The 16,641-nt window shown below is 40.8% G+C and overlaps 1 protein-coding gene across 1 annotated transcript in view; it reads left to right on the top strand.

Annotated features, from left to right (window-relative positions):
* LOC308134986 (A-type potassium channel modulatory protein DPP6-like) overlaps positions 1-16,641 on the top strand; it is a gene marked incomplete at its 5' end in the record, with an annotated part of 85,434 nt that overhangs the window by 44,092 nt on the left and 24,701 nt on the right. The window contains 5 exon segments of the mRNA XM_080502849.1: positions 6,959-7,073; positions 9,648-9,746; positions 15,232-15,326; positions 16,036-16,110; positions 16,187-16,239. Of these exon segments, the coding sequence (XP_080358975.1) occupies positions 6,959-7,073; positions 9,648-9,746; positions 15,232-15,326; positions 16,036-16,110; positions 16,187-16,239 (437 nt within the window).

The raw sequence follows: 16,641 nt of genomic DNA, 5'->3' as shown, positions 1-16,641 counted from the left end.
ACTTTTAATGTTTGTGACTTAAAGAATAGAGAATTTGAACTTTTTGACTTTGAGAATAGTGAAGTATTTAAGAATAGAGAATTTGAACTTTTTGACTTTGAGAATAGTGAAGTATTTAAGAATAGAGAATTTTTTAACTTTCTCTCTATGTAACCATTGCGAATAAGCTGTATGACCCTTTATTTTGCAGTGTCGACAGTGCGTGTCTATTGCACTGTATTTCCCCAAATCTCTGCACAGTAGTTTACATATGGCAATATTAGTGAACGGTTGAGGGCGTGGAGTAAATTGTGAATTGAAAAAAATTTGCGGACGTGATTCTTATCGGGGATGAAGAGCCTGGGACCCAGTACTGAACCCTGGGGGACGCCACATGCACAGACACCGAGTATGAAGGAGTGACGTGTCCCAGACTCACAAAGTGAGGTCTCCTGACTTTGAAATCATTTTTCACTCAGTGTATAAATTTTTCCCCTGATCCCATACCGTTCCAGTTTGATTCATATGTTGTGATTTATGTATGAATTTGTCTATTGTTAGGGGTTGTTTTTTTGGGGGAATTTTTGAGAATTGTGGTCGTAAAGCAACAGGCCTGTAGTTTGTGGAGTGATTCTATAACCAGGTTTTACACGGATGCACACATTTAGCTATTTTCATTTTGCTTGGAACTGTAGGAATGATGACTCACAGTTCAAAATCAAACTCCCTTAATGACGTTTTTCACTTTTCAAAAGCTGTTACCACCAGTAGGTGCTTTTATTTTTTTACATGTATTAGCATTGGAAAATTTTCTCTAGTAACTGGTAACTAATCTTTCAGAATATTGAAGTAATATTTGTATTTTTTTTTATTTTTTTTTTATTATCAGCACGGATCTCAGGACTAGATTTGTCGATTTAAAGCTTTGATGGTACACTAAACATCCCACTGCCTCTGAAATGCTGCCAAAGATGGAGATTTTCTCCTCATGCACAGATACACTAACGCATTTTCTGACTTGTTAAGGAGTCCCCCAGGGACTCAAGTTTACAGCTCAAACCCATATTCATTTGCTTTAAATGCACCAAACATGAGGGAAATCACGGAGATAATGTGATGTTCGACTCTGTTACTCCTCTTTGGAGGTTAGCTGGATTCTTTTGTACGTTTGGAGCTCGGCGTTGAGTAGGTGGGAGAAACGCTGCTCGTCAAGCACTTTGCAGAGATAAAGCAGTCAGAGCTGAGACCCTTTAATAACAGTGGAATGTAGGCGGGACAAAGTCATCATGAGGCAGAGGAAATATTCAGCATCCAACTTCTGCACGCTTCTAATCCAATAATGTATTTTGAAATTAAAGCACTCAGAAATAATCAGTGCAACGCCAGAACTGGTGGTATTAGAGCAGTGGTGGAGTTTGTAAAAACATGCATGCAAAGAGGCTGCAAAATCCAACATTACACAATATTTGTGCATCGTTAAGCTTGGCCACAGGTTGAGATTGCAGAATTATTTGGTTCTAATTGTTTATCTTTGGAAAATTATAGACTTTTTTTTCCAAATCTATACACTGCAAAACAATAAAGAAAAAAAAATCTCTATATTGGAAAATATGTATATTTCTTTTCATTCACAGTTACAAATGTATACAGATACATATCTAGTACATGTTATGCACATGTATCTTAAGTTTTTTTTCTTAGGGAAATAACTGAGACGTTTATATTATCTATCAATAAATCGTTGTAAAATAACTTTTTTGTTTGTTATTTGTTTGGGAAAAGTTAAAGTTAATCACAATGTATGCAGACACCATGCATCTGTTCATCCAACAGTTTAAATAATAGAATATTTGATTCATAATTTCTACTCATTAGTAAGAAATGTGTAATTAATATATTTTTAATGTATTTCATGGGACTGGTTGACATTTTTATTTATAGTCATTTATCTATCTGATAATTAAGGCAATTTTTAAATGAATAAATGTGCAATTGCAATTGGTTATATTGCTCTAATTTTCTTTTAAAGCTTAGGATTCCTCAAAGGAACACATCTCTGTGGGTATGGAGTCGTTTCACTAATGACTTTTAAATGGATAGAATTAACACATAATTTTCACTCGAGCAATTGGTAGACGAATCATTGAAGCATTTTGAATGCTTTTAATATTCTGAACTGGTTTTCATAGGAATGGAGGGGAAATTATTTATAGATATTTATACTTATAGATTTACATAACCGACGATTTTCCTAAGTAAGTGAATAGATACTTGATTTTTTAAATTTTTTGGTTAAAAAATTTATTTCATTGTTTTTAAGGGGGGGTGGGTGGGGAATGAAGTTTCTTTAAAAAATGAAGATATCTATTTAGCAAAATTAATAATAATGAATCATGACGTTACGTAATTTTATGGGAAAAAGACATGTAATGTATAGTTGTAGATTTTCCACGGTGTCTCATGTCACACATCGAAGCGCTAAGGAAGCAGTATTAGCGCTAATGCATTTACCCATTTTGAAAGTAATGTGATTAGAGTTTTTTTTTTTGGGGGGGGGGGATTTCACGGTGCTGCTGCCTGGCTTCACTGTGACACATCAGCTTGAGTTAACGGAGAGAACATTTGACGCGGCTGACAGCGACACCACTTATGGCGTCGCGGAGGCGCGATGGCGTCGATCACGTCTTTGTCCAGTCGGCGCTACATATTCAACCACGTCGGGTAGATTAACCTGACGGAGACAAATGACGGAGGACCCGAACCGAGAAAAGACGTCCGACGTGGTTTGATCGTCTTATCGATCGTCTCTCTCTCTCTCTCTCTCTCTCTCTCTGGGGCCGGTAATTGAATAACCTGGTGTCGGTTTGCAGGAGTGGCGAGCGGGACGGTGCTGCCGGTGCCTGACGAGTGGCGCCCATCCTACATTTCCACAGCCTGAATTAGCCCACAGGGCCCGTGGGAGATGTATTTAAGATTGAAAAAGTAGGCTGTCTGAATGGATTTCACCTCGCGCCTGTGACGCTTTCGCTATGGAGAGAGAGAGATGGGAGAGAGAGAGATGGTTGATGGGAGAAAGAGAGGGAAACGTCTGGAACTAAGTATTTATTTACATCCCTCCCAGGCTGCCATCAAAGTGTCTGCCAATATTCCGCACAGATTCGTTGCCATAGCGCCGCCACTGACCTGGATCCTGAACTTAAATCACCTTCCTTCAGCCTTTTCTGCTGCAGATCTACAGGGAGAAAACGAGTCGGCAGGAGCAGGAACGAGACTATTTATCCCGCGGGCCCGACGGACCGCTGGATGCTTTATTCCAGGATCGGTCAGAGGTCTGAAACCGGTGTTGCTATCACAGGCAACAACGCGTCTTTACCGTTGTGCACGATAACGGTAGCGAGATGAATATCTCATGAGCCCAGTGAGCAGGAGCGCACAGCTTATCGTGAGAATCCTTACCTCTGCAGCAATAAATCAACTTATTGATGTGCCTGCTGGTTTTTTCTTGCGCTCGCTGCCCCACGGGTATCGATTCACTCTGCCGTGAGACAAAGTGTGCGCAGACAGCAGCAGAGTAAACACACATACACTCACGCAGGATCATTTTAAACATTTAATGGAAAGTTACTTGCACAAGTCTTTAAGGATATAAATAGCGCTGTCCCTGCTCGACTGTCTCTTTCAGCCTCACGCGTGCATGCGCCCCTCATTAACTGGTGGAGGATTGGCTCTCGCTGCTCTGTTAACCACCCTCTCTGCCGCGGACATACACACACACACACACACACACACACACTCACACACACACTCGCCAGGTCTAATTAACAAGGTTATCAGCAGCTGGACTGATACGGGTGGCCGGAGCTACTCGCTCTCTTACCTCCCTGTGATTAGTGTGTGTGTGTGTGTGTGTGTGTGTGTGTGTGTGTGTGTGTGTGTGTGTGTGTGTGTGTGTGTGTGTGTGTGTGTGTGTGTGTGTGTGTGTGTGTGTGTGTGTGTGTGTGTGTGTGTGTGTGTGTGTGTGTGTGTGTGTTCGGGATGCACCGATACCACTTTTTTAAAGACCGAGTACAAGTACGAGTGCTAACCTTTTAGCGACATGCCGATACCGAGTACCGATACCAGTATTTATTAAAATAATTAGAAAAAAACGCGAAGGCTTCACGTCGTCGCACACCACCTCCACACAGCCTTACTGCCGACAGTATGTATAAGTTAGTACGTAGAGCTATGCGTACAGTAGACCAAGAGTCTGGGCCCATCATCTGTCACCACACACACACACACACACACACATACACGCAGTTCGCTGTTAATGAGTGTGATATTGATATTTGATATTTTGGCAGGCTATAGTTCACAGTCCGTCTTACTTTTGTCGTTAATACGAAAGAATCTCCAAACCGGTGACATCACTCGTGCTCTCTTGCGTTGCTACCGCGGGACATCACGCAGTACTCGCCGTATCGGGGATACATTCACTAGTACGAGTACCCAGTACAGTATCGGCACTCATAAAGTTACCTGGAGGGAGAAAAATCCCAATTTTTCTGGTTTGGAACTGTTCACAAAACAACGCTCCGCTTTAAAGCAGACGGTGATGGAATCACTGATGTCATGAGTTTGACCAGCATGACCGTTGGTCTATATTGGCTTATGGTTCTCTATATTGTGGCTCATGTAGGTCAGCACACACAAGAATCAAACTTTGCGACTGTTACTGTTAATATTATTGACCGACGTCTACAATTACTTCATTAAGTTAGTAAATTCCATATGCAAGGCTTCGAGGTCTGCTATATTTCTATATCGTTAATCCGTGTGAAGTGAAGTACATATCCGTGGCCACAAGGGGGCTCGAGTTTGTTTTTACAAGGCGTTAAAAAGGACAGACTTTTAAAAAAGAAAGGTTGTGAGCGCGTCTCACTGAAGTGCCGCTGTGCTGAATGATTGATACTGACCTTCTTTTTTTTCTTCTTTTTCTTTTAATTACTCCTGAAAATAAAAATACATGAGGCGTAGCTGAGAAGTGCTCCGACGGGGGGGGGGGGGGGGGGGGGGGGGGGAGTGAGAGGCAGCATTGAGTTCAAGAGGCGAACCCTCAGCAGAAATGTCTGCTCCTGTTGCTTCGTAATGGACACGATGTGTCAAGAGGAGGCTGACGGCGTGTGTGCTTTCAACAGAAATCACACGGCGAGCCCGCTAACGCGGCTTATCCATCAGAGCGGCTTAAGATGTGTGGTTTGTTAGCGTGAGCCTGTCTTCGGTGGCCACCCCAACGCTGCCTCATTCCCACACTCGGCGCACCGTGCCGATTAGCCGTCCTCCGTCTGCCGCCGGGAGGAGAGCGGCTCATTATTTGGGCCGTTGTGTGTTACGCGTGGCGACCGTGGATCCAACTCCAGCCAGCAGGCGGCGCTGCAGGGTTGGCCTGAGCACACGCTTCGGTCTGGGGGTCGACGGCGAAGCATCGCACTCGCTGTGCTTCCGGTTCAAAATGCAAGTCGTCCTTCTGTGGGTCACCGGTTCAAGACAATCAAAAGTACTGGAGTCGTCCAAGTTAGGGAAAAAAATTAGGAAAGAAAAGAAACTACTTGTGTGAGTCCAAATAGAAAATTACCTTGAGTTTAAAAAATATATTTAAAAAAAAAATACTGTATTAGTCCAAATATAAAATTACCTTGATTTTTTTTTTTTTAAGTATTAAAAAAAAACTACTGTATTGGTCCAAATGTAAAATTATCTTGATTAAAAAAATTAATAAAAAAATGTAAAAACAACTGTATTAGTCCAAATATAAAATTACCTTAATTTAAAAAAAAAAAAAAGTATATTAAAAAAAAGCTACTGTATTAGTTCAAATATAAAATTGTCCTGATTAAAAAAAATAAAATTAAATGTAAAAACAACTGTATTGGTCCAAATATAAAATTACCTTGATTTAAAAAATTTTTTTTTTTTAATCTAAAAACAGCTGTATTAGTCCAAATATAAAATTACCTTGATTCTTTTTTTTTTTAAATGTAAAAAAAACAAAACAAAAAAACTACTGTATTAGTTCAAATATAAAATTACCTTGATTTTTTTTTCAAAATGTAAAAAAATAAACTACTGTATTAGTCCAAATATAAAATTACGTTGATTTAAAAAAAAAAAAAAAACATCCTTTTTTATTTACAGGGCTCATATTTGACATACATAAACAGTTTTACATACTCGTAACAGCAGAAAGCGGCATGCGTGCTCATCAGTGAAACTTTTCTGAGTCCCTCAAAAGTTTAAACAATGGCACATACAGTTTTATGTACACAGTGTGCAATACTGGTATTCAATCCCAGTAAAATGGTATAAAAGTAACTGCTGAATGCACATTTTTGGAAATCTTTATGGAATGTTTTTGTGCGAATAGGTCCAATTATATTTCAAATGTCTTAAGATTTTTACAGCTTTTTAACAAAATTCATCCAATTTTAACAATAGTCACAAAGACTGAGGCTTCAGCAAGCATGGCTATTTTAAATTTAAATCCATGTGTGTTGGATAATGAGGTATTTGAGATACACAAAGTTTTGAGGTTTGTTTTATTTACTTAATACCTTTTTTTATACTAATGGTGCCCCATTTGAATAAGATTTATTTTACAGTTCCCAGATGACGATTTTATTTCCCAGTCGTCCAATGCAGGTGTTTATTTTAAGTTTTTTTGAGTTCTCATTTCAAATTTTTGTTTCAAAACGTTTAACGTTTCTCAGATATGTGTTAAGCTTCTTCAATTTTTTTTTTTTAAGAAATAATTTGTTATCCTTCTGAATCACCACTGATATAGCATTTAATAATATTTTTGTGTGTGTTCAAGTTTCTTTGACGGGTGTTCTTTCATTATTTTTAACTTTCTGATATCATCACATTTTGTGTCTTCTAAAAAGGTTTTTATTTTTTTTTTTTAAACGGAGTTGCTGATGTGATGTTTGCTCTGTTTCAGGACCTGGTGGGCAGCGCTCCGCCTCAGAGGAACTGGAAGGGAATAGCCATCGCTCTGCTGGTCATCCTCATCATCTGCTCCCTGATCGTCACCTCCGTCATCCTGCTGACCCCCCGTACGTACGCAACACCCCACACACACACACACACACACATACACACATACACACACATCCCAATCAGACTGTACTTTAAGGGGGTTTAATCCTCTTAAGGGAGGATTTTGTTTGTATGTAAAAATGTTTAATTCTGCATCCAAAAGCAGCTTAGCGTCTTAAAAAAAAAAAAAAAAATCACTGCTCATTCATAAAAAAAATCTCTTCTTTTCCCCAAAGATTTAGGATTGACAATTTTCTTTCTGGTTCTGAGGTTTCAGAATATAACTCGCTTGACATTTCGAACAAATGAGATACAGATCATGATTTCCTCTCGGTTGAGGCAACCGTCGTCCTGATATCCCTTCGGTTGGCGTCGGGACACGAAGCCCGAGAAATGATTTGAGTGCGATGAAGCTCAGAGTCCACACGCCTCTGCCAACGCTGCACAGACACCTCAACCGATTATTGTGAGAGAAAAAAAAAACTAAACGGAGAAAACCTTGTTAGTGACAAACCAGACCAGCAGACAAGCTTAGTGTCAGACAGGAAGAAAATTAATTTAGCAAAACCAGATTGTGTCGACTTTACAAGATGCATTTTTTTATTTTTTTTATTTTTAAGTTTAAGTTACGATCGTGTTCGGACAATTTTTGGATTCAGACTTTAAGATTCTGAGATTATTATCATTATTATTCTTCTTCTTCTCAGGTAACTGAAATGTTTCGTGTCTGACTTTAGCCTGTTGTCATGGTTTCTAGTTTATTTGGTGGTTTTCAGGCTTGTTGTGACTCTTTTTTTTGTTGTTTTTTTTTAATCAAGAAAACATTCCCGGCGTCTCCTCCACTGAAGTCTGCAGCCTTGCAGGGACACTTCACTTGAAACCGTATTAATTCTCCCCTTGGCAGCCGGACTGGGCTTCATCCCGCCGCGCTGGCAGCTATTTTAATTTGATAACCCTCTTTCAGCCGGGGGCAGGCCTTTACAGACGACAGGGCTTCTCCGGCGTGTGATTGTATACCGGTTTTTACGCAGAGGCGGGGGTCATCGTCTCACCGGGTAATGGGCCTTTTAATGTGTAATGCCATTCAGGCCCGCGTAATGGAGATGATTATGCAGTAATAGCTCCAGTCATTTGTCAGATTGGCACGGCGTTGGAAATGAGCGCGTCTCTGCATGCTCTTGCAAGCTCCTTGCCAGATATTCTCCGATTTTTATTTATTTATTTATTTCTTTTCCAAGTCGATAAACACTGAACAATGTCTGACACGCTATTTACACACTCAGATCTCGGCTGCGCACTCGCGACGGGGGAAGCCTGTCAGCGAGTCTGTCAGCACGCCGTTTTCTACAGCGAAGCCGGGCTGTCAGGTCTGCGTGGAGAAAACCCAGGAATTCACTCTCTGAGACGAACAAGGTGGCGCAGTATAGGAGACAGTGACAAGGTCGAAACATAAACGGAGCTTTCACTTTCTCACGTCCAAACTTATCCTCCCTCACTGGACGTTTTGGCGTCTTGACGAAGTCGCCGCCGCGCCGCCGAAACGTGCGCGATGGAAAAGACCAAAGCTTTTCCTGCCTACATTTAAAATACTTTTTTTTTTTGGTTTTACTACTTTTGCTTTGCCTCTGGTGGATTTTTGGAGGATTTTCGGTGGGTTTTCAGACCTGCTTCTTACCATTTGTTTTCGACCGCTTTCGCCTGGTTTCATTTTGGATTTCGGATTTGGCCTTGTTGCTCCATTTCTGGAATGATTTGCCGAGTTTTTTTGATGAGTTTTTAGGTTTGGACTTATTTCTTAACCAGTTTTCTGGGACCGGTTTTGTTTTTCGGGGAGTTTTCCGACTTGCTTCTTATCGGTTTTTGAACCCGGTCGCCCTCATTGCCAATGGAGACGAGCTTTGCCCCGTTTCTGGTGGTTTTTTAAACTGCTTTGGGATTTAGACTGGGTTCTAATTATGAAGTTACTTTCAGGCTTGTTTATAATGGTTTTGTATTTCGTACTTTAACAATAGATTCTCCTTACTTTATTAAATTTATCATAATGAATCTCTTACCTTATTTAATCTACTTTTTATTGCCGTTTTTAAAACTTTTTATGATGTATTTTTTTTATGAATATATGTCTTATGTCTTTGTAAAGCTTTTCTGTATATCCTTAATTTGTAAAGCACTGTGAATTGTCGTGTGCTTGACTGGTGCTCTATAAATAAATTTGCCTTGCCTTGCCTTGCCTTTACCTGTTTAGGGAGTTTCACATGAATTCCAATGTCTTTTAGACTGGTTTTCTTCTTTTTTTTATTTTAGACGGATCAACCTGGTTTTTGCATGTTTGCCCATCAGACTGATTTTTTTTAAGCATCTTTAACCTGGTTTCTGACAGCTAAATTTCAATCGTATTCAGTTTCCCATTGCTTTTAGAGTTTGTCTCAAATTGTATTCAGCCCCACGTCACATTTATTACTCTTAAGAACTAAAACTGCGTTGGTTCCCCATGTTTCCCTTTAAAAAAAACAACCTTGTGACGATAGGTGATCTCTTCTCTCTGTATATGTGACATGTTTAATGTATGTGTGTTTCTTGGATCCTGACAGGTGAAGACGACAGCCTCGCCCTGAAGAAGAAAGTCACCATCGAAGATGTCTTTGGACCGGACCTTCACATCCACGACCCAGACGCTAAATGGCTCAGCGGTGAGCGAACAAATGTCTGACATTTCCATTTCCATTCCGACTTTCACATCAAAACACTGCCCGACGACATTACGACAGGCATCACCATGACTCAGAATATACCAGCGGCATTCATTTTTTTTTCTCCCACGTACAACATAAAATTCATTTTCATTCAAATAAAAACATAACCCATACATATAAAACACTTTTTTCGTTCTTCACCTTTGATGCGTGAACAAAACAAATAATCAAATAGGTCTTTGGATTTTCATTGCAAATAAACAAACATGAAAGGTTTTGACTTTTTTTTTTTCAGATACTGATGAATTAAAACATTTAATGACATGTTGAATGGAAGAGCTCAAGGCCAACAGTTTTAAGAAATAAGTCATCTGCCAATATTCCGGCTCACTTTAGCACATTTTCTACCTACAAAACTCAGTTTTTCTTTCAGATTTTATGCTGCCGGTGGTTTTGCATAGTTTCATACTAGTTATGGCCCACATGTATTCTAGTTCTGGTTTCTGGATTGGCTCAATCTGCTCTTGTTCATTTTGGGTTTTTCCCCCCCAAACATAATAAATAAAAACAAAGCAATGAGTACAAGGCATCCAATGAAAATTGTACATGCTAAAGAAGGAAGAAGTGAGAGCTTATTAAATCTTCTCCTCTCTCCAGTTTGCCTCCTGTGATGTTTCTTTTTCACCTTTAATAACCGAAACTCTAAAAATGAAAAACACCTATTGTGCATATTCCACCTTTTTCTTCACTGTTTCTGGGGAAAACCGTGTGTTTGTGCCGCTTCATGATTGGACTCTACCTCAACTCCCCGACAGTCTGTTTCCACACTTTCACTCCACAGACTGAAATATTAAATGTTTGGAAAGTTGCGACATTTAAAATTTTGGTTTTGTGGAGTTTTGAAGTTTGTGGTTCGGCCTCGTCAGGGAGGAACTCACGGCACTGCTCTTCTCTCCAGTTGGGCTTTCTAGTTCTTTTTTTTTTTTTTTTTTTAGGTATCCATTCCATTTTCTACTTTTTCATCATTCTGTCAAATCAAATCTCTTTTCATAAGACCTCCACCAATCACAGGAATTGTTGACGGCTGCGTCCACCATTAATGTCAAATACATTAAGTGGTAAAAATAACAATAAGCAAGTCAATGTAATCATCGGCATGTGAGTGAGGAGAGTAACTTTAAGCTGTGCGCAAATTTCATCATCGTGACATGAATTCATTTTCATGATCACACATTTTTAATACGGCCCAAGACACTTGATGGGTTAATTTTACTCTCCGTTCATTACTCGGTGCACAGAGCTCTTTTATTTACTCTCTTCCTCTAACAGCCAATCACAGCTTTCAGCGGACTGCGTCATACGTAGCAACGGGGTCAACCTCACCTCCTCGCCAAGATAAAAGTTTCTGTCATCTCCTCGCTCAGAGTTGCTCTTGGAAACTTTTCCCCAGTCACTTTTAAGCTGAGATACTTTGCGAGGAATTTTCAGGCTCAGTTAGGAGCTCTGAGAGACTCTGAGACGCTTCCTGAATACTGGCACAGGTAAAGATGGGGAAGCTGCAGCGCGAGTGAACGCAGTGCCCCCTGCTGTCTGACAGCTGAACTGCATCACACCGTTTCAATTTCAGAAATCATGTTGTTGCTTTTCCTCCTATGCATTGTTTAAGTATTTCCCACCGGGGGGGGGGGGGGGGGGGGGTGCAATCCTCAGCAGGCAGACATGAATCAGCGTAGGTGTGCAGACAGTTCGCTCAACAAAGCCGTTCACACTCACGGCGTATACGTTTGACCGCATCTGTTACTTCGGTGTGTTCGCATCTACAGGCACGCCGTGACCTCACATCTGTCCTTTTGTTCCGTTTCCCCCTGATTACCTGACTTAACGGGCTTATTACCATATAATTAGCTAAGTTCTTGTGTTTCCGTGCCCTTCACTGCGGTGATGAAAACATCCTCGACACCTGACGCAACTCCGGCAATCCATCGTGTGACATTGCGTCCCGTCAGCGCGGCGAATGCACTCGCCGCCCGCTTGCCGCTAATGACCTGCTGATAAGAGTCCCAACGGGGACGAGTGCACACTCCGGCAGCCCTCATCAATATTTCGCCAGCTTCATTCACGGCGGCGTGCGTAATTGATCCCCGCTGCTCTTTGATCACCGCTTGCCTCACTAGTCTTTGGACTCACCTCGGGGTTTTTCTCACGCGGCCTCCGGTCCAAAGGCGAAGGAGCCGAACCTTCCCACAGAGCTGCAGAACAAAGAGCTCCCGCTGGAGGCTGGATAAATAACAGTTGAGCACAACACTGGTCTCCCACAGTCTTCTGTCGATGAATCGGTCAATTCGACTTTACTTTAGCTGCAGCTTTCAGACTGCTCAGTACATTGACGAATACAGGAAGGATCGAAGCGCACTTATACTTAAACATCAGGTTTACACATACACGTGAATAGTCACATGTAAACATTCACACATGGACACATGAGCAGGATCATTTGGTCAGAGTCCGGACTACAGGCTAGCTACGTCTCGTGAATCGTTATCTCCATTAACTTGTTTGACTGACTGACTGACTGACTGACACCGTGTTAATCATATTATAAAGGCATCCTGTGCAAAAGCAACGGCACTCGCAAGTGAAAACAACAAACTATTGTTGCATTTTGAGTGCCCGGAAAATACGGAAAACGCAACATTTTTATAAATTAGCTTTCCCGAAACATTCCGTCTCCGTCTCGGTCAAAACGGGACAAAATGAAAATTCTTCCGGAATGATGTCACTGCACATGTGCACCGCTATCATAGTAATTAGTTCTTCTGCACTTCTGTGTGAGAAGATGGGACAATAACAGTCACGGCCGTCTCCATAGTGTCATGGCTGCCGGTCCTTATTCTCCCGGGACTCGTCTGTACATTTGATTATAGGGCATTTTTCTCTGCGTGTGGTTTCATTACAAAAACAAACCAACGGCACCAGCTCATGGTTTACCATGCTGACGACATAAGAACATCTGAGAGCAGATTTCCAACACGTAGAACCCGGAGGAAGACGAGCTCTCGGTTACCAACGCACTGATCGTGCCGCAGACGTATGAGACAGTAAACCCCTGTGTGGAAACCGGCTAACTGATGTAGTAGATATTTTGGAGACTTTGGCCCAATCCCAATTCTCTTTTGTACCCCTCCGCCTACCCCTTAGCCCTCCGCCTCTGCCTTCACCTCCAAAACGAGGGCAAAGGCAAAGGGATAAAAGTTTCAACCCTTAGATTTGGGACACCCCTCTCCCTCTGCTCAGCCCCGCCCCCCTCTCGCTCCGTCTCACAGTTATGACATCATAATACGGCGCCATTACATCAACAGAGCTGAGCCACGGATGTTTGTTGATTTTCCAGCGGGAGCATCGTCACGCCGTCCCAAATTCAACGTGTTGCAGCAGCTTGGCTGCTTTGTTTCCACATCAAGGCGAAGAAATAGACGGAGACACGGATCACTTCAGTTTTTGCGCCGTATTTGGACTTCAGAAGTATTTCCTCATTCACCATGTGAAAGCGGAGGAGCTTCCTTGTTTGCTCAGGGGTCCCTGTTTTCAAAACACCCATATTAGAAGACTTTGGAACTATACAGTGTAATAATAAAATGTTATAAACACGGTCTCTACCAAACAAAGACACACGGAAGCTCCATACGGCAGACTTACTAGTATTTACTAGTATAAAACACAACAGGTTTATATAACTTTAGAAGCTTATTTATGTGAAATGCGAGTCCTTCGGCGCCATGTCCTCCTACCCCTCTGTTTAAAGTGTGCATCTGTAAAAGCTCCGTTTCGAGGGGTGAATAGCCCTTCCCCTCACCCCTCCGCCTCTGCACAGTAGTGAGATGGGACACCCCTCAGACTAAGGGGCTAAGGGGGATCAATGAGATATATCTAATCTGTTTTTGTTTTTCATTTCAGAAAGGAACAAAGTGTATGAGACATTTTATTGCAAGAAGCTGCATTTCTGCATCGTATAACATTTAACTGGTAATACACAATGCTATTTTCAGTTTTGCTGTCCATGACCATAAAAAAAAAAAAAAAAAAAGCTGCCGCTGCCTCAAGCCGCTTTTACTTATGATTGTGTTTGTGACTGTATCACGAGCAAAACCACCAACTGGATAATTGTCCCGGCTTTATTATGACTCGCAGCTCAGATCTGATGATGAAATTGATTTGGCATAAATGGACAATTTCGCTCCTGGACCGAGTCTGCACCGACAGTAGCGACTCTTTGTTTGTTTGTTTGTTTTCTCCAGTCGATGAAAAGTTGGCATTGAACCGACGCGGCACAAAATGTTTTCACTGGCAGGAACACGTGTCGGAGCGTCGACTTGGCTTCACCGTGCGCGTCAGGTTGGCGCTTTGCTCGTCACATGCCGAGTATAAAGAATTTCCATTTAATCATGGTAAGACAGCAGGTTTAGCATGTCGATGAGGGACTGTTTGGATCAGATCAGCATTTTTCTGACCCAGTTTATAATGGTTAGGAACCGCGCCCGGCCAAACGGTGTGCGAAGGCAGGAGCCTCCCTGCACACGTCAGCCGTCCTTTGCTGGGCAACCGGGACCCATTTCAGGTCGAAAAGCGTCGTTTTTCATTTTCCTTCAAGAAAAGTTTCACGTTTAAACGGCGGCGTTTTGTAAACAACATCTGTTTACGCAGAAATGCTGAAAATGTTGTGATTTTCATGTCATAAAATCACCAATGCTTTGTACTCTTTTATTCTCTTTTATTTTAGCTTATTGTTTATTTATTCTTGTCATTGATTGATTGATTGATTTTTCCTGTATATATTTGTGTTTTTTTGTTTTGTTTTGTTTTCTCGAATCAATCCTTTTTTTTTATTATTATTTCATAGTATAACACCATAAAGTGAAATCATATGGAACATAACAAGACAAAACACTATCATAAATAAATAAAAATGACTACTGCTACTACTACTAATAATAATAATAATAAAAATAATGATATAAAGAATAAATAAATCAGTCAATAATAAGAACAATACAAAAAAAAGCAAATAAATGAATAAATAAAGCGAATGAATAAATTCCTATAATCTCTTATTGTGCTTTATCTAAGAGCACGATGCCAATCACTTTTTTCCATTCCTCCTTAAAGTATAAAGCGAGGGGAGACCAGTTGTTTTGAAAAGAATTCACAGACCCTTTAAGTACAAAGGACAGCCTTTCTATTTCTTTTCGCCACGTCAGATGTGGTGGCTCTTCATCTAACCATCGTTGCAAATGGCAGCAAAAAGCCGAATTCTCAAGATGTATTCATATTTATGTTGAGGACTTGTTTCCAATCGTAAAACCAAGTGAAGCTCCTTTAAACTGTCTTTCCTCAGTATCGATAGTTTGTAAGAAATTCAGTAGTTTTTGGTATGTGGTTGTAATTCTGCTTTGTTTTGGTGGGGGGTTTTGTGTGTGATTTGCAGACGATGAACTGCTGTATCGCAGCAGGGAAGGAGACGTCATCAGACTTAATGTGGACACAAAGGAGCAAAGGATCATTGTGCCCAACCAGCTGTTTGTGAGTATTTCCTTTTTGTTTTTTTTTAAAGAGAAATACTTTCAGATCAACAGATTTAAGTCTTATTTATAAATCAAATATCTCCTACGTCACTGGTTCTGAAGTAGGGCTATGTGGTTTTGACACTTTCTACAATCTAAAGTAGAAGTGGGAAAAACCTCCAAGGTGCTTTCATGATGAGTTTGTTCGTCAGAGTTTGGCTTCACACTTTGAAAACCATGTGCAGAATTAGATATGCTTGTTTTTATACATAAATTTATTTTTTTTTAATTCAAACTATAACTTTTAAAATACATGACTGTGGGGCATGAATTCTGGAGGTTAAATGCGTTTGGTAATGTGGAACGTTTCCCAGAAATTTTAGACATCGAATATGAAGTGTTCAAAAGTAATGATTCAGAGCAGCGTGTCATTTTGCCGAAAATAACCCATTTTTAACCGTCTTAGGACTATAATTATATTCAGGCCGCCAGGACTTAATTAGGTTTTATGTCTGTGGCATTGTCATAAAGTGTGTAATGACTGAGAGCTTCTGCTGCTGCTTTTTTTTGTGTGAAATAACTTCAACTTTCAGGATCTTAAAGCATGCACGCCCAACCGTCAGGTTTTGCACTTCAGCAGTCAAATACTTTGCCGCTATTTGTGTAAAACACGACGGTCTGCCGATAGTACACGGTGTAATCAGTCACCCCTGTTTCCCGCCATCCAGGACAGATCCAGAGCCGCCAAATACCAAGTGTCTCCAGACCTGCAGCACGTGCTGTTTGCATTCGACGTGAAACCGGTGAGAAAATCTACCTGGAACATTTTCTGGATCAGATTTCGACCTTCTGTGACCTTGAGGCTGTTTTCTCCTTCAGATGTACCGACACTCCTATGCAGCCAAGTACATTATCTACAGCCTCACGACGCAGTAAGTCTCCCGGAGAGTCTGAAATGTGTGACGTTGTGGGAATGTGTAAAAAATTCCAGAATGTTTCAGAAATCTCCAAAGTTCTAGAATCTTCAACGGTTTCAGAACGTCTCATAGTTCCAGAATATGTCATGGTTCCAGAATATCCCATAGATCTCAGAATGTTCAATGGCTTTTGGAACGTTTAATAGAATGTCCTCGTGTTCTAAATGCAGGATGTGTGGTAGTTTCGGATTGCGTCAAAGTTCTTCAATGTCAAAAGTTGTAGGATGTTTCTTACTTCTAAAATGTTTTACAGTTACAGAAAGATAGAAGGTTCCAGAATTTGTACTTTTTAGTTAAGTTTATTTAATTTATTGTTATAAAACAATACAAAACCAAGGTTTTCAAATCCCTGAATGA

This window comes from Blennius ocellaris (assembly GCF_963422515.1).
Source record: "Blennius ocellaris genome assembly, chromosome: 10".
NCBI classification, from domain to species: Eukaryota; Metazoa; Chordata; class Actinopteri; order Blenniiformes; family Blenniidae; genus Blennius; species Blennius ocellaris.
The sequence above is the reverse complement of the archived record's forward strand: the minus strand, read 5'-3'. Positions and strand labels throughout refer to the sequence as shown.